The sequence below is a fragment of the Chaetura pelagica genome, unplaced genomic scaffold (assembly GCF_000747805.2).
Source record: "Chaetura pelagica isolate M959 unplaced genomic scaffold, ChaPel_1.0 scaffold117, whole genome shotgun sequence".
NCBI lineage: Eukaryota > Metazoa > Chordata > Aves > Apodiformes > Apodidae > Chaetura > Chaetura pelagica.
This window is the reverse complement of record NW_009954185.1, coordinates 5,653,176-5,677,792: the sequence shown is the minus strand read 5'-3', so window position 1 is coordinate 5,677,792 and position 24,617 is coordinate 5,653,176. Positions and strand designations below refer to the sequence as shown.

The 24,617-nt window shown below is 43.2% G+C and overlaps 1 protein-coding gene across 2 annotated transcripts in view; it reads right to left on the bottom strand.

Moving 5' to 3' along the window:
- Positions 1-24,617, bottom strand: part of PRR5 (proline rich 5 (renal)) — a 71,171-nt gene that overhangs the window by 39,830 nt on the left and 6,724 nt on the right. The window contains exons 2-3 of one of the 2 annotated variants that reach the window (XM_010002961.1): positions 15,681-15,794; positions 5,136-5,216 (exon numbers count right to left, since the gene is read on the bottom strand). In XM_010002961.1, the coding sequence (XP_010001263.1) occupies positions 5,136-5,216; positions 15,681-15,784 (185 nt within the window). In that variant the 5' untranslated portion in view covers positions 15,785-15,794. Of the gene's footprint in view, positions 1-5,135; positions 5,217-15,680; positions 15,944-24,617 lie in introns of both variants that reach the window. The other variant, XM_010002960.1, reaches the window with a different exon arrangement.

Sequence of the window (24,617 nt, the reverse complement as noted above, 5' to 3'; positions counted from 1 at the left end):
TAGCCAAATTATGCCATGCTCACTCAAAATGGCAATTTCCTGTCCAAGTGGTCTGACTTTTTTCTGGATTGCAAGTAATGGCACTAAACGTGTTTCTTACTTTGAACATGTAGAGATAAACCATTTTTAGGTTAAAATAACAAGAAAGTTGCAGTTTTCAATTATCCTAGGACAGAGACAATTTATTCCCAGATATCCATCTTTGTGCCACTGTCTCTAAAAACACTGATACTTCATGCTGACAGGTTTTGCTTCATTTTCTACCCTCTCCTCAAGCTACCAGCTCTTTGAAGTGTAGTCCCGGATTCCTCGTAGTCTTAAACAGATGACTTGCAAATACCTTCTCTTTTCATATTTTAGGTTCTACTGATAATTCCTGGCATTTAGGGCAAGAAATACAAAATCATGTTCTACTTATCCAATAACTAGTCCTCTGATAAAAGAAAATCCCACCACACTCCCATTTTTTCAGCTGTGAACGAACTAAACAACCAGCCTGTAGTTAATTATATGCGCTGGACTCCATCACACCAAGCAGCACTATGGTTATATTAGCATTTCTGTTTACAGGCTGGAAGAACAACTGACAGAACAACTACTCCATCTTGCTCTTTGAATCCCTAATAATACAGATACTTCAAGCTGCTTAATTAATTTTTTGTGAAATAGTGAGGCCACATCAGAACACTGATGTTCGATGTTCTCTGTATCCATACTCATTTAAAAGAGATCCACAACTGGATTCAAAACACTGTGTGCAATTTTTTTTCATCCTTGCCTAATTTCCTTTGTTAGGTTGTCCCTCGTCAGATCCTGGGTAACTTAATGACTGAATAACTTTATCTGGATATGTAGACATAATGATGGAATCCAGGCAAAAATCTGATAGAACCTAAAAGAGATCCCTAATCAGATAGCAGACCTCATTTCAAGCACATCTGATTTTGAAGCCAGTTTTTTCTGCACTCCTATGAAGTAGGTCTTCACTGCCTGTTTAATGACTTCATAAATTGATAATATAAATTCATCTAAAATACAGTAAAATAGCTCCTGTCTTTTTTGTATCTTCCTGCTGCAGCTTCTTTGGTTCCTTTTGAAATGAACTCTCACAACTTTACTCAGAATGGAAAGTCCAACACTGTGTGTTATCTGTTAAATAAAGTTAAATGAACCAAATGGAAACAAGTGACTGTACTGGATTTGAACTCTTGCTACAAAAGAGGAAATGCCACCAAAATGTGCTTTGTTTGCATCAAATCAGCATCCTGAAAGTCAAAAAAGAGGCAGCTATAAATATGTATTAGCTTTAATACAGAACATCCTGCTTCCACTGTTTCCCTTCCCTTCTTTTTTCTTCCTTGATTTACAAGTAGTGTAAATAAACACTCTGAAATGACATATGGTGCATGAAATGAAAAGGCAAAAAACACTGTATGATTACTAATATCACACACATACATCAAGAGAAATACCTAACAATAAGTACATAGATATACATTTTTATTAACTGACTTTTCAATCAATCCCCTACTAAATAATCTAGTAAGGGCTCAGAAGAAGTAATATACAGGCCATACATGGGTGATACACCTAGTTACAAGAGTATCTTCTTACCATCTTCTTGTAGATCATTAGCATTAACAGAGTTATTCCGGAATTAAAGCAATATGAAAGCAACTGAAGTCAACACACCAATTTGATTAGTAACAGGGCTTCTGAGTGCTACATAACTCCTTTTTAAGGCCACTTCCTAATGCCAGAGGAATGCAAGAACAGTGTCAAAGGGCATTGTTGGTGTAAACGAGGGGCAGCTTTTATGACCAAACCTAGAAGAAAGGTAAATGGCACTGTACAGACTTGTACCCACTGATGTTTTCTTAAATAATCAGTGCATACATAATCAGAGTTCAAAGCCTGGAGATGTGTGTTTGGAAAAGGAAGCTATACCTGTTTGTTTGCATGTTTGTGGCATACAGTTGATAGAGGTGACATTCCCCAGTCAAAACAACAGTGTGCTAGGACTGCGGGCATGACCCAACTGTTCAAATATTTACACTTGGTCTGTGAGTCAACTAGGATATTCAAGGTTTAATTATGAAAAGTATCCCAGAATCTGCTCTAATTAAAGTAGTAAAATAACTTATTTTACAGTCCTGTAACTGTTGAAAAAAGTTGCTGGTACTAGCAATTTAACTGAATGCTTCCACACTCAAATTCTGCCCAGTGGAAACATGACTATTTTTTAATGTTTCTTTTCATTTACGTACCTGCAAGGAAAATGCACCTGAAACAATAATAAGGCAAATAAGCACTTGTTCCAGCCAGATGTTTTTTGTTTGTGTAAATTCAGTGATTTCTTAGTTAGGTTTGAGCTGAATTTAAGTGAGGCAAAAGGGCTTTGATTGCAAATAGTCAGGAGGCCCTAAAACTTTGTTGGCTGTGGTTGGCAGTAAAATGAAGCACACAGCAGGAGGGCAGTAGCTTCTGGAAACAGGTTGTGGCTGGACACATGAACAGGCATGCTTGAAAACCAATACCATGCTCTCTTCTAGAGACTGATCTTTTGGCTGCCATGTCCTCTTTGCCACTCAAGAGTTTTCTCAGCTTTCTTCTATAAATGAAGAAAGCAGGACACACACAAGAAGTTTCACAAAAACAAGCCTGGAGTTCTCACTAAGAGGATGGACAGCTTTTGGCATTAAACTAGAAGGCTGTTCAGGTCAAGTCAGAGGCAAGAGGGAAAACCTCAAAGCAGGAGGAGACACGAACCAGTCTCAAAAGCCACACTGCATCTCACCAACTGAGAGAGATCATCCCATGGGAGTTATGCTGCTGATGCCTTGTTTACAACAGCAGATTTCTAGCTCAGTCTAGATTTCACAATATTTTGTCCATCAGCTCATGTATGAGTCACCAAGAGTTTTTCTCCCTGAAGCAGAACAAAACCGAGCAATCAGCCGAGACAACAACAAAGCAGCATTAACCTTACCCTGACAAAAAGAAACAGGTCTATGACATGGCAGGAAATCCATCACAAAATGGAAAAAAAATTAAATCAGTCTATTTGTTGTCAGCTTGCCTGTTCAGCTGCCTGGGATGTTGCAATATATTCATCACAACTACATAAGCACGTATGCTGGTGGTGCAGGGTTTATAAACCCAGATAAATTAAAATCTGGGCACAATTGACTAAAAAACATCCATCCATCCACACATCCATCCATCCATCCACCTACCTACCTTCTATTTTTTTTTACATACAAGAGCTCCTGGAGCAAGGAGGGCTACAAAAATGCCCAGAGGGCCGAAGCACCTCTTGTATGAAGATAAGCTGAGAGAGTTCAGGCTGTTCAGCCTGCAGAAGAGAAGGCTCCAGGAGGACCTTACAGCAGACTTCCAGTACCTGAAGGGTCCTGCAGAAAAGCTGGGGAGGAACTTTTTACAAGGGCTTGTAGCAAGAGGACAAGGGGTAATGGCTTTAAACTGGAAGAGGGGAGATTTATGTTATGCATTAGGAAGAAATTCTTCATTGTGAGGGTGGTGAGGCACTGGAACTGGTTGCCCAGGGATGTTTTGGCTTCCCCCTCCCTGGAAGTGTTCAAGGCCAGGCTGAATGGGGCTCTGAGCAACCTGGTCTAGTGGGAGGTGCCCCTGACCATGCAGGGAGTTGGAACTAGACGATCTTTAAGGTCCTTTCCAACTCAAACCATTCTATAATTCTATGATTCTCTGTCACATCAGCAGATATTTCATCTTTTGTCTCTCACTAGCAGATGTAAATGAGGCAAATGCATTGGCCCAGAACTACCATTTTTTATCACTTAGATAAAGCTGAAAAATCCTAACTGCACTTACAACAATAATGATCAACCATTATTCCAATAACTAACTCAAAATGATTGATGGATTGTACTAACTGACAGTCATCCTAGAAAAGCTGTTCTTTGTATGTCACTTTCTCCCCAGAGAAATAACTGGAGAATAAGTTTCTTTACATTTCAAAAAAAGACAGAGAGAGGGGGAATAAAGAGAGATCACAGGCCAAATGTCATTCACGTGGCCCTATCAGGAGATGTTCCCATAAATAAGGGAACCAGACCAGATCCTAGACTGGGAACCAGACAGGGACAGATAGTGCCAGAATATCTGGATGTTCTGTGGGTTTTATCAGACTCCGGTGCCCTGACAGAGTGGAAATAAGCAGTAAGGGAAAGGGAGTTACTGAGGCTTTTATCTGAAGACAGCCAGGGAATGTAATAAGCTGTCTGTCTTTTCTAAGTGCAGCTTCTTTTCCACTGTTTATTTTTCAAACTGTTTGGACAAATTTCTAAAAGAAAATCTGGTACCTTGCCCTTGTCAGTGAGAGAGGGTTTACTAAGTAATAACAAGTGCTAGAAGTAGTAGTAAAAAGTGAAGTGCTGTAAATCCAGATACCAGCTTACCTCTTGGTAAACTTTTCTTTACAATTGCGATTTCAATAACTTGAATGGTAGTATTTTCACCTTTTCTTTTTTATTTTTAGGAAAAAAATCTTCCCATTACACATTTCACCGGTCTGTTTAGTCTATTGCAACAGTATCATCACAGTATGAGAAAGAAATAGGAATTTTGAACTGCATTACTAAGGTCACTGTGCTGACAAGACAGCTTTATAACATCTATACCATATCCAGCTGGTGCAGAAGCACCACCACACCAGGTGGACCTTTCCCTGCCATGTCCCACTGAGCAGTTGGAGGCTTTACATCCTCCACAGATGCAAAGGAAGCACGTCAGAGCTATAGCACCTACAGAAAGGTCAGCATCATTGCAGTGGCACAGTGCTGCATTACTAGAGAGGTCCAAGTTTTCTGCTCCTTAGTTTCAATCCAGTACATCAAGACAGACTGAGAAATAATCCACGCTCCTTTCAGCTAAATGCCTGCGCTGTAGAAGGAGGAATCCAGCTCGCTACGCAGTAAGGTGTGGACATACAGCCACAGCTACTCACTGAGGCCAAATTGACTGTACTGGTTGAAACTACCACTGCGGAGAAGACCCTGCAATACTGCTGTGGAAGCTTTCAAATGCAAGCTCTAGTGATCAGTACTGTGCATGCTGGCTTCTAACACCTTCCATAGAGCCGAGTCTCTTACCTGACTCCTTCATTGAGGTTGTAAAGTTCATGGTCCGGGAGACCTTTACGCTGGAACACTGCTATTACTCCATTGTGGATACTGAAAGAGGACATTAGGAGACATTAGCACCTGATTACATTTTAGAAAGGTATCACTTCCACAATAAGCCTATCATCTCTGCCTAGACAGCCAGGACCTTTTTACAAGTCATAGATGACTTTTGGCACCTCATCCCAGATGCCTTAAAGGGAATTATTGCCTAGAAAATATATAACATCTTTGAAAATAAGTTCTTTTTGATTTGTTCCAACTCAGCAACTTCAACAGCTGCACATCTGAAATCAGCAATTTCAGAAAACTTAGGCTTACATATTTTAGGTACTTTCAGTATATTAAGTATAACTTTTAATACATTAATATATTTGCAGTATTATAAAGTATATTTTTGTCTCTATGGCTCACCACAGAGATGATGAAAAGCTTCACTAAGGGATCAGTGATGATATTCCCAGCACTGCTGGCATATACTTGAACTACAGCTACCTGGTTTCTTTATCACCACATCAGCATTTGCACACTGCACACTGTGCCTGATGTTTAACCCACAAATATAGCATTCCTTCAGTACAATGTAATCTCAGGAATGGTTAGCTCTTAAAAAAAAAATAAATTAAAGGAACACTGGACAATTATTAATTCTAAGTCAATTTAATCAATCTTTCATCTATTTTCAAAAATGAAACAATAGAAAAGGGGCAACTGGCTACAAAGACTGTTTCCTGCTACCATTTATTAATTTCTCAGACATTTACACTTTTCCTTCAGCTAAAGGAAAACCAAGGCTGTGCTGAAAGAACAACAGATCTAGAGTTTCTAAGGCAGAGAGTGAGAGGCAGCGATGTGCTTGGCATAGGCCATCTGCTCTACAAAAATACTGCCTTTTCATTTTCATTGCCATTAGTAATTTCTCTCCAAACAGATCTTGCTTAGAGGTGGTGACTTTCTGCTGCAATCAGATGCAAACAAAGATAGGACTGAGACCACAAAACTATCCAGCTCAACAGAAAGTCACACACACACAGTGCTGTCCAACCCTGAGGTGTAAAGCCAACAGCTCCATAAATTCTAGGATGCTGAGTGGCAAAAAATCTGCCAGGTACTGCAGGAACCTGGCAATCCACATACTTAACAGGGATGTCTACTGATTCTATGAACTTAACAAGACCACACCACATTCACTTACTGAAATGAGAATGTAGTTCAAGATGAAGTCCTGAAATGCTCCTGAAATACACCCGACACAATTAGTGCGATGACACACCAGCCTAAATCACTAAGCTTAGTTCTGAGGGCAAAGGTAAAGAAATGCCAGTGAAAGGTGAGACCAAACCTGTTCCAGCACTAGTGGAAGGAAGCAGTAAGTCTCCTTCCCCTTTCTTCACTTCCAAAAGAAGTCTTACATGGTTCCTCCACCTGTCGGCTCATCCCCACTTCTCCGCTCTTGTAACACCTTGACAACTTCTACCACATTTAACTATGGAGTGGAAGTCCTCAAAACATTAAGGTCTTTTAGGTTTCAGCTGGCATAGAAACGTCATCTTTTAGGTGACCAAGAACATGATGCAGGGTGGGGTCAAGCCTTTAGTCAACAAGCACACAGATGTCTACCATTCCACATGCTAACACACAAGCAAGGAGCCTTTATCCACACATACGGCTGCTACTCAGTTTAATACAACTTCTTTTACTGAAATAACCATTCCTACCATGGGCAGTAACTGCAAGTTACTTAATTTCTGTCTGCCTCTTTCACCCCACATGTAAAATAAAGACAATGACACTGACCGCTAAAGGGTGTTTTAAGATATATTTATGAAAATTGTACCAAAAGTGCTGAGTGTGATTAACAACAGCAGTACTACAGGACATCACTGTCACAAATTTTTTCTTCTTCCCTCAAAATCCTACTAACCACAAAGGTGAAATACAGATTCTGGCATGTGGCTCTTCTTACTCAATGTTGCACCTGAGAAGGGCAGATGACATCTTATCATTTATTTTATAAAAAGGCACAGGGCACAAGTCCTCCTGCTCTGTACCATCTTACTGGGTGGCTCTCAATCTGCATGCCACCTCCCAGCCTGTACTCAGCAGGACTGAGGAACAGCAACAACTAGCCACAGGAGTCCTCAGGGGATGTATCTGGGGACCACCAGCCTGGAATCTCACCCCTAAAATGAAAAAGTCTTCTGAGGATCATAATCTGCATCATGCACATCCCTTCTGAGGATCTGGTTTAACTGGTGACTCTGCAACACCATTTTTCAGAGCTTTGCAGCTGACCTCCCCCTACTCACAATGTGTTTGGATTCTGGTGCAAAGGAGCAACAATCAGCCTCAGAGCTCTGGAAAGCAAAAGAAGAACCAGCTGCTCGTATGCAAGGCACCAGGATTTGCAGTTGCCCTGTCTTGTAAAGAAGAGCTAAACGTGACACCTGTTCATTAGGCTCTGAGAGGGAGGAAGCCAAATTCCTACTGATGGATGTGGCCAGATCCAGCCACATGCAGCTACTCCCACTGCAGTGGGATGTATTGGCAGGGACTCTGGCAGGTGGCGGTGGAGTGACCCTGGGAACCTCAGGCTCTCACATTAAACCTTCCCACGTCCAAGGTAAGACAACCCCTTTCAACATTTGCTGGGAGCAGAGGACCGGGCTGGAAGGTAAAACTGCCTCTACTCATTGCGAGGCTCAAAATGCAGGCACACAACAACACTGACAGCAAAAGAGAGGTACTGCAAGAAAATGTTAGCCTCGTTCATCTGTGGAAAAAGGAAATTAAAAGTGGCAGGTGAAGGATATGACCCATTGGAGAAAAGCGCAAGCACATCAAAATAGAAATCATTATTCTCTTCCCTCTTTTGTTCCTTTTGTGTTGTTCTGAGGGCATTAAGCATCCACCTGCTCTCCCCCACTGGTGCCTCCCTCTCCCTTAAGCCCATGTGCACAGACATACGTTCATGATCTAACCCAGCTTATTTTGGCTGGCTCAAACAGACACACTCAATTTACGATTATTTGAAAATTGGCAGCTAAATGTGTCTCTGGTATACAGTGAAGAGACTTGGGTATTTTAATATTATGAGTAATATGTGAAGTACGATTAATGTAGTGAATAAAACAAGCAGTCTTTACACGCTCTTCTGATTCGGAAATGAACTTTGCAATGTTCCCTGCCAGCCTTCTGCAAAGAAGAATGACTAAGTATCTCTCCTAGAAGCCATCATGCTCTCTCTCCTTCTCTCTGGCACTCCCTTCTAAATGAGGGGGAGGTTTTCTGTTTCCAGCTTAACAGGTCCATTATTATTCCTCAAAGATGTAAGACAGAACAAGGTTTTTTAACAAGAGCTTTAGGGGACATCTTATAAGCATGTAAGTTATTGCTTGTGTAGTAGAACTGCACCTACATAAAACATTCTAGTGGTGATCATGTAATCAGTCTGGGATCTCCTTTGTAGTGAAGGATAACTGCCTTTTCTGGGAAAAAAGTCTTGGCCCCACCACATTGACCAGCATCATCTTCTTTCCACCACAGACAGCAGCACTTGCATGCAGCCTACAGGCATGGAGTCCCAGGAGGTGTGTGGAGATCTGCCTCTCCACACTTGCTCAAGAGGAAACAAAGAGGAGTTGCAGTAACAGCAATGCTATCACTGGCATAAGCTGCTGTCAGAATAATAAAAAGCTAGCTTCTTTCTACTTAGTTACCCTAAGCTTGTGAAAGAAACAAACCCAGCCCTTGCTTAAATCAAAGTAATGCTATGGTTTCTAGGATGGACGATTGTTTAAAAGGGTTTAATCAGAACAGTACAAGCTTTTGGTGTAAATAAAATCTGAGCTGCTGCGTAACACACAGAAGTCCTGCAAGATGCTTGAGGTGGGTGGATCACCTTTACTTGTGTCTGTAACCAGCTGCCATTGAGGCTTAAAACAATAATGTATGTAATTAAACTTATAGTCAGCTTGAATTGGAATTGCCTTGTAAACTCCCTTCTGTAACTCTTTTACAACACGGAAGTTAATAATGGGTGTGTTCATGCACTGACATTACTCTGAACATCTTCATTGTAGTGGCTGAGTGTATAAATGTGCTTAAGGTGTACAAGAACAAAGTACAGAGAAGACAAGAGACCAAGAGAGACCAAAAAAGGTCAGCTCCTGAATTGTCCACGCTAAGTACTGATTAAGCTTCTAGTCTGCAATAAAGACCAGACCTCACAGTGTATTTCCAGGTTATAAATGCTTCTTGTTTGCCGCATTGTACCAACAGCCACATTTTCCACAGAAGCGCAGATGCAGCCTCCTACTCCTGCATTGCTGCACTTTCTCCTGCTTAAGGAAGTAAGTAATTTTCAACACTCTCCAGCAGTATCTTCTGCTGGGACAAAAGGGACCTGGAAGCTCTGTGAACCTGAGCAGTGCACCTTTGAAACAAGCTACAGCCACCCTCACACTGCAAGAAAAGGCAAACCTCTGAGTTACAGGACCATGGCATTTCTTGAAAGCACACCACCATACATTAGTCAGCTCCTCAGCTACTATGAACTGGGGTAAATTGCTGTGGCAATTAAAACGAATCCAAGCACTAAGATACACTGTGCAGGCAGCTTTCCATAGAAACATATGCCATGGGTCACCCTTCGTTTTAAGTCTATGCCTAGATGAAGACATTTTGAGATACTAGCAGCAGGTCAGAAAGAAGTCTGGGGGAAGGCTTCTCACAGGTCAATGGGTAGGCAGGGAAGAGAGACACAGGGATAGAGCAGGCTGGCCGTAGGCGGGGAAATCAGGACTGCAAAACTGCAGAGCAGTTTTCTTCTAGGGAGAGGTTGCCTTTAGAATTAAGATTAAAATGTCCAATGGCTCCAGCAATGTACTAACCTATCACACAACTACCACAGACTACAGTTGATTGCCAAAAGAGAACTACCTACTACCAAGAAGGCACTCGCAGCAACAAAAATTAACCCTGCAGCCTAGTGAAACTTCACCTCTTTGGAAAGACTACTCATTCTAGATTTGCCTGATCCTCCAGAGAAGGTGGAAGCTCCAGGACTTGCTATTTGGACACTGAGAAAGCACGGAATGGCAGCTCTAGCACAGGCAGTGCAGACCTTTCCCCACTGTTTGCTTTAGCACAAATGGATCTGGAAGGTGTAAATCCCCAGAGCACAAAGTTGGATGCCTGCTGGCAGCACTCCCAACGAGCCTAACAGTGCAAGTGCCAAGACGTGGAAGGTGAGGTTTATTATTCTGATTTTTGCATAATAGAAACCACTGCCTAAGTAGCTCAATACCACCAAAACATACATTTCCCTTGAGGTGCTAGTTGTCCCTCCAGATACCACTGCCTTACTGCCTTTGGTGGGTGTGACGTTGGCCACCCCCAGCACTGAAGTACCGCCCCTGTTCTTTCACTGAGATTTTTAAGAAGCCAAAAAGGAAAAAATAGTGTCATTAAAACACTGTTTTCTGTCAGGTCAGAAACAGTCTGTCTGCAGATTTGAGGAATACCTGCAAAATTGGGTTCACAAGTCTGTCTGAATACCTGACGTGCCTGTTTCACCTGTGGCCACGGTCCTCCCAGCTTGGCGTTTCCTGGCAAAGCAGATGGAACAGCCCATGTTTTCATTCATGCACAGCAAACAGATCATTCTGGTTCTCTAAAGCAGCCACTATCTTTGCATGCAAAAAGCAATGCTGGGTGAATAATCATACCCTACAAGTACTGGGTAGTTAAAAGCAACATTTTCATTTAAAAAAGATTTTAAGTGATTTAGGGCTCATTTCCTCTGGACAGTTATGGGACTAGCTAATTAACAATAATTAACCTGATATACTTGCATCTAAATCTCCTTGAAGACACCCTAGCTTCACAATAAAATCTAATTTTTCTGAATTAGCTTAATCCAATCAGGAAGAGCCCATTTTCAGCACAGCTTCAGTCCAGCTGCAACTCCACAGGCCTTCTGTGAGGCCCTGACCCTTTCAAAATAAGCATGCTGCTGCTAGTTCACTTACGTTTCTGAAATTTCTACCCAAGGTAAAGCAATCTGCAAAGAGGGATTGGCTGCAATTATGCACTGGATCATACAAGTGAAAATAAGCTAGTCTGCAAAACTCCATCTTCAAAGAGTTTTAAGACACATTAGTTCATGAACTTCAGCAACTATAAACATTACTCTGCTGTATTAAGGAGTCAAGACAGACAGGTGAAGGGATATCCCTGAAGTGTTACCAAGTGTTAGTATCTCTAAAAAGCACAGAACTAAGGAGATTTTTGCTTCCAATTATAGCTGCGTTCAACCAAGTATAAATATGTCTGGAGGGCTATGGGGAGCTGCAATTCTCCACCCCTCCCCACTTTCTATTACTGTAGTCAAGGCTGGCACATGCTCCCATGCTCCAAGGTGCACTGGTGGTTTGACCAGCTGGGAAGTCCCCTTCACTCCCTTGTCCCTCCTCCCCTCCCTGAAGCTTGATTCTGTCAGCCTTCCATGACAAATGCTCCCAAGAGGGCTCCAAATAAAGGGTCAGGAAAAAGGTGATTCTCAGACATGTAGAAATAATAAAAAATATTTCTGAATAAACACTAAATATTGGAAGAAAAGAAATTTTCAGAGTAGAACAGTAGATAAATATGCTGGTGTGGAATGTTTTCTCCACTAAAAAAGCCTCCCTGTGATCTGTAAAAACATTCATTTTTAATTAGAAGATGAAATACGGTTCCCATGACTGAAAGAATTACTTCACAGCAAGTTATTGTGCTTAATACAACCCTGTAAAAATTAGCCCAAACCATAAAACTCTGATTCCATACGTCTCCTTGGATTTACTGCTGATCTCAATAATGTCACAGACATCTCATCCATGTTTTCTTTGCCTTTTCATTGCTATTTTCTACCTCTATGTGGATTTTCCCCATTTTCTTACCCCAACGAGGATCCAAGTGTCTTTGACTGGAAGCTTTCCCACAGGACAATTCAGACAGTATAAGCTTCTGATGAGGCAGTTTGTGCTAGCTCAGTCAGAATGAAAACCTTGCAATGGGTTTTATTTGCCCTGAGAGGGGCCCCTCTGGCTTGCAAGCTCAAGATTAAAACCCCTGGGTTTCTCAGTCCAATTGGTTTAGTCAGCATTTAGTCCTCATTTTTTGCCTCAAGCAGAAAAGGGGAGAGAAAAGGAATTGAAGACAATGCTAGAGAAAAAATCTAAGCTATTTTAATCCAATGCAAATTCTGTGAGCTGTAATGAAACTGTGTTGTTCCACTATGTTGCTGCTGGTTGCTAGTTAACGTGCACTGCTGGTGTGTTGCCGTACAAATCTTTTGGGGTTCATGGGAAAGCAAGCTCAGAGCCCTGATATAAAGACTCATTTGCATAGTAGCAGACAGAAGCTCAGCACTGATCTCCCTTTGGTCTAACAGTGGTGAGAAGTTTCACAGCATTTTACTTTGGAGGTGAAGGAAAGTTAAAGAGACCTGCCCTGCCAGAACTGAGTGATAACATACCTGTGCACACTGAACCCTGCAATTAAGCTCCTGCAGTTGCCAGAAAGCAGCAGGCACCCTCTGAGCAGAGTGGAAGCAGCAGAGGGGATGTCGCTGGGCAGCCAGACCACAGCCACACACAAGCCAACTGCAGAAGCCACACGTCCTTCTCAGAAAAAGCCTGTGGTCACTGAGCTGCTTTTACCTTGCAGAAGACCCCTCCAGCTCAGCAGTGTTTCAGTGCGGCCCCTGGCAGAGCCAAGGCAGCATCCTCACTTCACCTCTGAAGGGTTGACTTTCGGCATGGGAACAGCAGCTCGTGTGAGGCAGGGCCTGCCATGGGGTTGTGCTTTACTTCTCCCCACGTCAGTTTTGATGAACCTAGTTCAAAGCCTCTTTCAAAAGCAGATACGCACATGCCACACCCAGGCACAGCTGCCAACATTAGGCAAGAAACCAGCAGACATTTAAATATAGAACAGCCACGCTTGGTGAGAGGGAAGTGTTCTGCTGGTGCACCTTGACTTCCTTGATCAGCAAGCTCTTAGTCTCAGTATTTCACAGAATGAAACAGCACAGGCAATCCTTTCATTTGGAAGAACAAATACTCCCATAAACCAAAGTATGGCATGCTAGTCCTCTGTTGACGTGTTTCACTTTTGTGGGGGAAAAATAAAAAAATCTTCCACAGCCCAAGATTTTCAAAACCCACTCAAGATTTCTGGTGAGTCAAAGTTCAGACACTTAGTTTGTGACACTGACATTACGGTCTCTCCAGGACAGCTGAAGCCTGACTCCTTCAAGACCAGGCCCTGTTAAACATGTCAAGAAGGGCACAGACTGGTGATAAACAGAAGCTACAGTGGATAAATTCTTAATATAATTAATCCAACATTATTTAAGCCCTGGCTTTCCTGAGGATAAGCTCTAGTTTTACAGCCTGTACAATAGCTCTGTTTCTTAAAACTAAAAGAAGATATAAACCTTTTTGTATCTGAAAGAATCACCCTTACTCTCTCTTCCACTCAGAAGAATGCCTTGCACTATAAAATAAGAAAGGGCCTTCCATTTCCCCATGCTGCACAAACAGCTCATAACCTGCATCACTTGCCATAGCTGTAGGCAGCTGCTAGTGCAGGCATGCGATGCCCACTTGACTTGCCACCAAAGGTGGCACCAGTCTGCCATTGCATGACTGTCACTCTGCCAGCACTTCCAACGCGTTTTTGAGACACATGCCACCACCACCAGGGATGGCCCAGTAATCCCCATGCAGGGAAAAGGCAAGCCATGGCAGGAAAGCACAGTTAGGCCTGAGTTCACACAAAGCAGCAACAGGACAATTCACAGACATCTCCAGAAACAGGAAATGGGACAGCTGTCTAAGCACCTGGATGAAATGTGTGCAAGTCTAGCTTGCTGATAGACAACCATTTCTGGTGAGAGCGATACCTGTCCTGTCCAAATTAAAACCAACAAAGTTTAGCTCCAGCTCACTTAGGAAAAGCCTCTGGTTTAAGTATCATCAGTCCTTAAGCTTGGAGGAATCTCCATCCCAGCAAGCCTGGTGCCTGACCTGCTCTGCATTCGCATCCACCTCCACAGCTCCCTCCCTGCAAGCAAGACATGGAAATACTAATCCCTGCCAACAAAAGCCATCAGCACTTCATCACAAAAAGCCTTTGGGCACTGTATTCTGTCACCTTGGTTCACACCAAGGACTACTTTGTGCCCTGCTGCTTCCTGTGGCCAAATGAAGCCTCAACCACCACAAGCCAAAATGTCCCAGTCTAGCCTTTTAACACCAAGTCATGTAAATAGCACAATATTTGAGGAGAAACTCAGTCTCTTTTGTGACCAGTACAGTTTCAGTGCTTGCTCTGCTGCTGACATTAAACAACTGATTCATAACGCAGGCATGAAACCACAAACTGAGCAGTGAGACCAACAGACAATGTGATATTTTACAATTTATTTTTTTTTTTCCTCAGAACTCAAATACCTTTAATAAAGGTGTCTACAGTTCAACAGTGTTTTTCTTCTGGAGCTGTACTGCCATACAATTATAAAACATTATCAATGATGCCTTCCAGGCTGTAAACGAGGATATGACATGTCATTTTCAAAAAAGATAATCTAATTCCCAGTGACTTAGAGACTTAAGACTTTGGAGTCTCCTCTGGAGACTTTCAAGACCCATCTGGATGCGTTTCTATGTGACCTGCCCCAGGTGGTCCTACTCTGGCAGGGGGGTTGGACTTGATCTCCAGAGGTTCCTCCCAACCCCTAAAGTGATTCTGTGACCCATCTTTAAGAGTGTCACCAATATGGTCATTAAGATGCTTTCTGAATATTTGTGCTAAGTGACACATTCTCAACAAAATGTTTGCATGGGTTTTTAGGGTTTTTTCTGTCAAACAGTAATAAAATTCAGATGTATCAACACAATAAAGAAAACAATCAGGGCTCAGTATTCCCTGTCCAAAGTGTGTGTACTTGCGCACACACGCACGCAGAGATATTGTATCAATGTGAGTAAACTGAGTATACTTTGTCTTATCTGTATCAGCAACCATCAATGCCATTATTTTTATCTGCATAAGTGTGTATTTTAATAGCTGTCTATAATTTTTTTTAAAAACTAAAATAAACCAAATCAGCCTTGAATATCTCGACAGACACAAAGACATAGCTGTAGCTGGACCCTTTGAAATAAGTCCTTGTACGTCACAAGGAAGAGCAGGCTGAGCCATCTGCAGGAAGGGCTCTCTGCTGTCAGCCTTCTGAGAAAGGTTAACAGCAACGGGGAAAAAAACCCGCTCCCGTATGTCACTTGAACACCAACTCCAGCGCGTCAGGCGCCAACGCAGGAGCCTGACGGACTGTAACGCTGCCGAGCGGGGAGCAAGGCAGCCCAGAGCCTGCGAGCTGACCCGGCGGCTGCCCACGCGCTCCCCCGGCTGCGGCAGCACCCAGAGGCTGGAGGGGAGTTGGCACGTCACGCCAGACCTTACCTGTTCCAGGTAGCGTTGGAGCAGGCCCGTCGCTGCTGGGTCCCCCGCTCATCCAAGGCTGCCTGCTCTCTCTTGCCCAGATCACTGAGGCTGGGCGAACTCATGAACTTCAACCTGCGAAGAGTCCTCATGGTCAAATGTGCGTTTGCGCGTGGCGGCTACAGACACACCATCCTGTTTACACACACGCGCGCGCGGCTGGAGCAGTGGCAGCGGCAGCAGCAACGCCAGCAGTTCCCTCCATCTGCTGTTCAAAAAAGAAACTTAAAAAAAAAAGAGAAGAGAGAACCGGTCTCTACGGAGCACACCTCTGCCAGCAAGAGAACAAACCTTTAATCAGATCAACTCTGACGTCATCAACTGTGGTTAATAATTTCTCCAGTCCTTTCAAAAAAAACAAAAGTCAAACTTCTGGCTGCTGCTGCTGCAGCACTTCGAAGGGGCCCCTTGCAACCGGCAGCTGCCCCGAGAGCGAGAGCTTCCCCTCCCCCTGTCCCCGGGCACCACCCGGGAATCTCGCTCCCTGCTGCGGCGGCTCCACCTGTCGTGGGAACCGCTCAGCTCCTCCAGCAGCCTGGGCGGGGGGGTCTGCCAGCGCTTCTCAACCTCTCCCTCTCCCTGCACTCGGAAATGGAAATGAAACTGGAGCGCAACGGACAGAAGAAAGAAAAAAAAAAAAAAAAAAGAAAAAGAAAAACACAACCAACCAAGCAACCAATACTGACGCGCTGAGACTTTATTGGAAAGTTTCATAACTGCCTGTGCCCTGCCACGTTACGACACCGCACACAGGCGCTCTCGCTGCCTCGCTCACACATATACATTGCACACTCCCGCACTCCCTCTCTCCCATGCACACACGGCACAGCCTCACAGCTCGCCTGGGAGGCTCCTTCGGGCTCCAAGTGTCACACAAGACTGAGAGTACTCACAAGCAACACAACTGCAGAATGAAAAGTGCGAGCTTGGGTTTTAGCATTTTGAGGAATTTCTGGCGTGCACAGAAGAGCCAGATGCATTGTCTTTCTCTGCCTTATTTTTTAATTTTTTCCTGAAGAGAGATAACAGCTGCGCAACTCAGAGCACAGTTTCTACAAAAGCCCCAGGTGTCTTATCTTCAAAGGAAAAATATTCTCTCTCTCCCTGACTGCAGCACTGGAGCTGAAGGATATGCTGCTACAAGACTCCAGCCCATGCTTAGCTTGCTGTCACTCACTCATGGTTCTGATTTAAAGTCAGGAGAGCCTGGCTCATCTGCTGGAAAGTAGTGTAACAAAACAGTTATTAGCTTTCTCAGAAAATAAATGGTTTGCAATAGACTGAGCCAGTGAGTAAGAACTGCTTGTCTGTTGCTACAGCACTGGTCTGCAAATAGTCTTGTAAAAGCCATGAGAGCTCCTTGCAGAGCAACCTTCCACTCACTGCAAGGGGGCTGCACCACAGAGAAACTTATCCTTTCTTTTTTTTCCCCACCTTCTACTTATTCTTTTAATTTGTGATAACCCATGGTCTAGATTTGGGTTACAACTTGACTTACTTGTCCAAATAAATATTGCAAATCTTGCATTACTGCAGAACGGAATTTCTCACGGCAAGCTCAGCGCTGTGTGCCTAATTTACTGACATTTTAGTAAAAGCTGATTCCTCTCTGTGCTTGCCCAAACTCAGCTAAGCTTACTGCATAGAAATATTTACTTCCAAAATTTATATTTGGTATTATTTCCGTGGGAAGCAGTTACAGAATTACCTAGGGAAATAAATCCATTTTTACCTTGTGCTAGTTTTAGCATCAGTAGTTTTATCCAGCTGCTTGGGTTAGCATTATATTGATTGTCCTTCCCACACTACAACAGTCAAGTATACGAATGAGCCTCACAGTGCATGGCACACAACATTTCACTTTGGAAGAGACCAGCAGCTCCGTATCTAACCTACGTACAAAGACATCGCTATCCCTGATCTCTTCCAGATGTTTAAATCCTTCAAACAAATGAACAACAATCCACTATGTACACAACAGCAAAAGGAAAACAAACACAACAATATATGGCTGTATTCTAAGGAACGAGATGGTTTCTACAGCATACAAATCAGTGACCAAAAATAGATGCAGCAGAACACTGCTTTGTTCAAATCGGATGAAGGGCACTCCATCTCTGTGGATAATACAGCCTGGAAGAGCAGGGGAGCACACTCAGTCTGAGCTTCTGCTGAGAGCTCAGATAAACGTGCATCCACCCCGTTAAGTGAAACAACTAGTTAGATAAACCTGTGGCAGTATAATTCCATCTAATTTCATTTTCCACCTAGCTCAGTTGCTTTTCTGCTTCTCACTTGCTGCAAATTTGATATGCCTTGCAAAATGTTATTATACTGGATTAAAACCTTGGAATTTTTAACTCTTTGATCCCTTAGCAGCACCTCAGACTTTACAAACTGAACCCTGATGATGCCAGTATGTCAGCAGGTACATAATAACATTTCATCTGCTGTTTTACCTAAAATCCTCAACTCGCTAATTGAGCTGCTGTATCAGCCTTGGATATGCCAGATGACACTGCAAAAAGCAGCACTTTGCTTCCTCATAAAATGCTGAGTCCTAAGAGAAGAAAAAAAAAAAAGGACCTCTCTCTGTCTGTCTGTTGAAATATTACACCTATAGAAGTCAGACTATTTTTATGCCACCCCATCAATCTCAGTAACCAGTACTAGATACAGAGCTGACACATGCACAAAACACATGGGAGAGGCAGCATTCCAGTCTCCTGAAAAATTTCAGATTGTGGTAACAGAGGCTTTCTCTACACTTCTACCACCTTCCTGTGATTGCACCTGATCAAATGTTGACTTATGATAAAATAAATAATTTTCAACAAGTTACCTCCACCCATAATTACACAGTAAGACTTCACATTTACATTGTGCTGTTGTGTCCACGGACATCCTTAACTTCCCGGCACTAGTTAATTCAGCCCTGAGCAGCCCTCTGTATGACGGTGAAAGATCCGTACTTCAGCATTAACAGTGAAGAAGAGAAAGGTGATGTGACTTGCCCAGGCCACCCGGTGAGAAAGTGGCAGAGATATCAAGAGATCACAGGACCTGACCTCCACCTCCCATTTCAGCACACCACTGAAAGGATGCTGCAGGGCCTGAGCAGCTGGGAACTCCTGGGGCCTGGGCAGCTGGAGGGTGATGCAGAAGAGAGAGCTCCTCACCAGGGACTGCGATGTGTTCTTCTGCAGCCACTTGTGAAGAGAGCTGTCGCAATCCAGCATTGCTTCAAGATCGAAAGGCAAAGCAGCAGAGCTGCTTGCTATTGGTCATAGAGAGGGATAAGAGCACTGACCGGACTAATTGGGAGGGAGGGGAGGATGGGGGATTGGCAGGGGCCCTCCTGTAGGCTTAATAACAAGCACTACAAGCTTCTTAAATAGAACAACTGCACTCAGCACATTTACAGAGTCAAGACTGTAAAGTACTGTTACGTTAATTCATTTAATCCCAGTGTGCCGTATATGATGCTAATATCAGTATTTCACCCACAAGAAACCTTCAACTCAAAGGTTAAGTGATTTAATCAAAGCCACACAACCACCTCAGTGCAGAAGGCACATCCAGCCCCAGCTTCTTGCTCCCTCCCTTCCCCTCCAACACCTCTCCTCTTAAAAACAGGCCTGTCTCTACTAGAAACTGTTCTTTCATCTGTGGGGCCCACATCCTGCGGGTGACTGCATGGCAACTCCCAGAGCTGCCACAGTGCCAGAGACCTAGGGGAATTCTGCTCACCTGGACTTGCTTGCTATCTTCAGGACTAAACCAATGTACGAGTACATGAACATAAACTGACAGCCCAAGAGGTTTTATGCTGTTATTAGGAGACTATGTTAGCATGCAGATCCAGAAGCTCATAGCAAACTATGGCTTTGAAAAATAATCGCCAAGGGTAACTCTGTAGTTACCTACTGGTATGTCTGTAACACCTGCAGTACTCCTATGGGGAGCAGTGGTTTAAAGATTGCATTGCCACCCCTAGAAAATGTAAAAAAAAATAATCCAGGCAGACCTCCGCAACCATACACTTGGTTTATAAAGAATGAGATTTGCTGAAAAAAGAGGAAAAAAAACAAAAAACACCCCAACCCATCACTTTATTTACATAATGCTATGTTAATTTTTACAGTATGGTTGTATTGTCCTCTTACAAGTTTCTTTTTGGCCACGATGAGAGGGGAAATGAAGTAAAAAGTAACGTGGATGAAGAGAAACATTAAAAAATTCACAGTACACAAAATTCATAGTAAAGCTGCCAATGTGATGCTTGCTGTGTGCCAGCGTGTTTTCCGCTAAACTGTTGTTACTGCAATGACAGGTTAACACTGCAGCGATACTGGTGCCAGTGGGAGGATATATTCAGCAAGAGAATTTGCTATCTCAGCTTTATTCACCAGAGTTTTGCCATGTAAAAAAACCTTCAATAAATATAAATGTTAATTATGGAGGTGGGGGGGGAAGCCCGCTACTTCACTTTATTTCCCCTCCTGTTGTGGAGAAGGGAACAGAAATCCCTGAGGAAATGCTCAATGTTGTATGTTCTGCAAATGAAGAACAAAGAAGTAAAGTGTTTCTATGGCAGAAAGGAGTTGACAACCTCTCTAGACAAATGCGCTTTAGTTTTTCATAAACCACACCACAAAACTTAGGGCATGCCTCAACACATGCAGAAGCTCAGGAATTAAGTCTTCTGAAAAGCCACACTTCTTAAAGGCACAGCACGTCCTGCTGCGCCAGCAGAGGAGTGGCAAGGCGGGAGGGAAGAAGGAGATGTGAGTACCAGGAAAAAAACAAGAGAAGCAGAGGGGGAAATGAAGTTGCGAACCTTATGACTCATCTATTCCTTTGCTACAATACCCATATAAAGCTCCTTTATCATCAGAAAACAAAGAATAAAGAGAATAAAGAAAGTATGAAACCAAACAGGCATTATTTGCAGTCTCCCTTCCATCCTATGGTCTTCTCTGCAACCTCTGGAGCTAAAGGCACTTCCAAGGACAGCTCTGCCCGTCATTTATTGAGGCTGGTCACAGGACAGCCTTGGTTTTGCTAGTCCTTGCCTTGATTTCTGTCAAGCTCTGATTTATAGGAGGGAACCTGAGCTTACTGGGTCATCTCCCTGTGAAACACCTCCTGTGTACTCCTGCCGTTCTGCATCCTGTAACTGATAGTGCCCATGACAACAGACGCCCCCCTTGGAAAGTTTCTGCTCCTTCAACTGCATGTAGGACTCACAAATGAGTGAGAGTCCTTCTTTTGTCTTTTATGTTGTGAAAAAGAATAAACGTGGAAGACAGCATCTCCTTTGTAAGGAAGCAGAAGGCAACTACTAAGAAGAGTCCTTTGACTACCACTAGAAGGGGATGATGTGCCCCCCTTGCTGTTTCTGCAGCAACACCTGCAAGCACAGTCTGTCCTACAAAGCTTCTTACCCCACCTGCAGGCAGCCATGGCTGCTGCAGTTCCTCTGCCTGCACTGGAGATACACTGGCTTGCACCAAACACAGACACACATCATCACTGCAACCTGCGGAGGATACAAGGTAATTTTCTTGGACCTTCCCTTCCCAGTTTTGCTTGGTGTGAGGTAGAGAATTGTGAATGTACTTAGGACACTTCCTCAGCAAAAAGAGAAGACCTGCATCTGAGTGAACAGCCATCTGGACTGCAGCAACCAACCATACATGGGTAGTTCTTTTCATTTTTCTGCTGGATGACAATTCTTATCTGTTCACTGACTGTTTGAGCCTCTCAGTCTCCCCATCTTGTTCCCTTCCTGCTTCTCCATCATCCTCTGCTCTTGTGCTCCCTCTTCCTTTTTAGTCTTTCTTGGTTAGAGAATTCCACCTCAGGCAGTTGTTAAATACAAAGGGAAAACAAAAAGAAGACCAAAACGTTGGTACTAACACAACATTTGCAAACAACTCTTTGTCTGCCTCTAAGGGAATCAAGTCTTCATCTTCCTTGTTTGGAGTGTGAGCTCTTCTTTATCCTTTTTAAACAGTGAGTACTCCAGCTAGCAAAACATGGCCCTGAGCTCAGTTTAAGTCCCCAGTCACCAGCCTAATCTAACACAGGTCATGAATCTAGCAATACCTGTAAGGAAACCTTTGCTCGAAGCATCCATGAAATCCTGTCCCATTTGCCAGTGGCAGTTTTTTGGCTTATAGAACATAACAATATAAGCAGTTCTTAAAATACAATAGACAGCTAAATGTTTTATCCTTGTCCTTGAGGATATAGGAGAGAACTAGGATAGGAATAGCCCTGTTACACTCCCAAAATAGCAAGCTTTCCATCAAATGGCAATTCCCCTAGCCTGCAGTTATCATTCCTCGGTGTCTCTCTATAGGTTCTGGGAATTAAAGACAGCACTGTGATCTGAATTAGCATGATGGTTATGCTGGAGGAGGTGAAGACCAGTGCTGTGGATTACAGACCTGTGGCATTATCACCTTTATATTTGCAGCACCTCCAGGGAAGGCGGTGGGTTTCCGAGCATCAGTGTGCCTGTTCCAGGTTTCACAGTTTCCCATGCACCAAAGTGACAAACCACTGCAACCTGCATATACCCCAAAGGAAGCCCACAACTCTACTGTTAAATGGAAGTAAAGAAAGTAAGGTCTCAAGAGTTCTGATCAATAAGCAAATCAAACGTTTAAAACACTTTGTGTTCTTATTACAAGATCATGAGATAGTGGAAAATTAATCTTACAAAGTAACCAAGCTCCTAACGCTTATGACGTTTTTTCCTTCCTAAGCTCTATGTGAATTCTTTCCTAAATTGCCTATCTTGCATAATTTTAATTGGATCCCAGAACGCCATGACCTTGATGCAGCAGCTACAGTATCTCAGTGCTGTCTTCTACAGTTATATATGGTACAGCGCCTTCCAAATCTGTGAACTCTGGGAGATCAGAATGGTGTACTGCACAGTGCTATTTTTCTTATATCCAAACATTTCTGATTCAAGGTCTTCCAAGAAGGCTCTGATTGCCTTGGAAGGTCACCAAGATAAAGAACCCACTTCAGTAACTAGCTGAATTTCTAATAAACTGCACTAGTGGCCAGTTATTAGTTACAAGAGATTTCCTGGCTTTACTCTCAAAGCCAGGGTATCACTGGCATCATATTCTCTTAAAAGAATGTACACGAACCTCACCCTGAGATACTGCCACCTCCTGTACATAAGTCAGGGAGGTCACTTCAGTACTGAGCAATGCAAGAGACAGCCCTGCAAATCTGGGGGATCTTTGACAGTACTATGCTGCAGTTACTCAAACAGTACTATAGCTTCCTGGAGTGAATCTTGTAGCCCTGCAAAAAGCCTGGCCTTCAATAAAGATGGATTTTTTCAGAAAATTTATCATTCCCCCTCAGCATTACAAGGTTATTTTTCTGAATGGAAAAGATCACCAGAGAGATTCCAAAGATAATCCAAAATTCAAACATCTAGCTGTGCAGTTGAACTCTGTCACATTCAGTATGGTGGAGCTTTTATCAGGAACTTAGAAACAGGGACCTTTTGTCATCTTTTCGTACACACATGCTGAGACAGACCCTGCAGACTGAGATATCAGGCAGTTGAAACAGCAAGGGTAGAAAAGGCCTTCATTGCACAAAGTATTTTACACTTGTACCTTTAAACCTTCATTTCACCAGGTCAGCAGGCCCAGTACTATGACCTCCCAGCACGTATCATGTCAGTGTTTTCTCATGAGGCTCTGGGAAATAACTTATCTCAAGGAGCTGAGTGCTGGAATTTTTTAGACTCCACAGCGAGGTTTGGAAAAACTCCTTTCACTCTCACTCCAGCTCATTAGTCAGTCTCAATCTTCAATCAGACATCAACATGATATTGTAATTTGATCTAATACCTAGAAGGAATATTTAACTACCAAAGAGGTAAGGCAAATTCCATTACATGTCCTTCCAGAAAACTTTTTCTTTTCCCCACAAGGTACCAACAACTAGGTAACTAGGCAAGGTGCTCCTCCCTTCCTAAAGTCAGCATGAACACCAGCCTTCTCAAGCTACTGAGAGATGCGGCAGAAGAACAGAGATGTCATTTAGAAGGTCTGCACATCTTCAGCAGCTTTATGCTATCTTTCCTGTCTCTGTTTCCTGGTAAGTCTGTTGCTTCAGCTTTCTTGTTCACCAGGCTTCCTTTAATCATTTCAAGTGATCTGTTCTCCAAACTCAGGCTATGTTAACTTCTCATTACGAAATAATTCAAGTTCTCTAAACATATCAAAACCTGTTTTGTTTTGGTTTTCCTCTCAGAAAACTGCTGGGACCACAAAGATTTTAGGCTTCATGGAATCTGGAGACGTGAGCCAGCCAGTCTTTCAGGCTTGCTGCTCTAGAGCCTGAAGTTTCAAAGCACATGCAGACAGAGCTCTCCCACTCTAAAGCATAAAGAGAGGGAGAGGGTCCAGAAAAGATCCATGAAGATTATCAAAGGGCTGAAGCACCTCTGCTACAAAGACAGGCTGAGAGTTGGGGCTGTATAGCCTGAAGAAGAGAAGGGTCTGGGGAGACCTTACAGCAGCCTCACAGTACCTGAAGGGGCTGCAGGAAAACTGGGGAGGGGCTTTTCACCAGAGAGGGTAGTGATAGGACAAGGGGTAATGGTTTTAAACTGAAAGAGAGGAGATTTAGGTTAGTCATCAGGAAGAAATTCTTCACCATGAGGGTAGTAAGGCACTGGAATAGGTTGCCCAGGGAGGTTGTGGAAGCCCCCTCCCTGGTTGTGTTAAAGTCCAGGTTGGATGAGGCTTTGTGCAGCCTGCTCTAGTGCCCCTAATAATAGTAGGGAGGTTGGAACCTGATGATCACTAAGGTCCCTTCCAACCTTAACCGTTCTATGATTCTGTGAAAGGT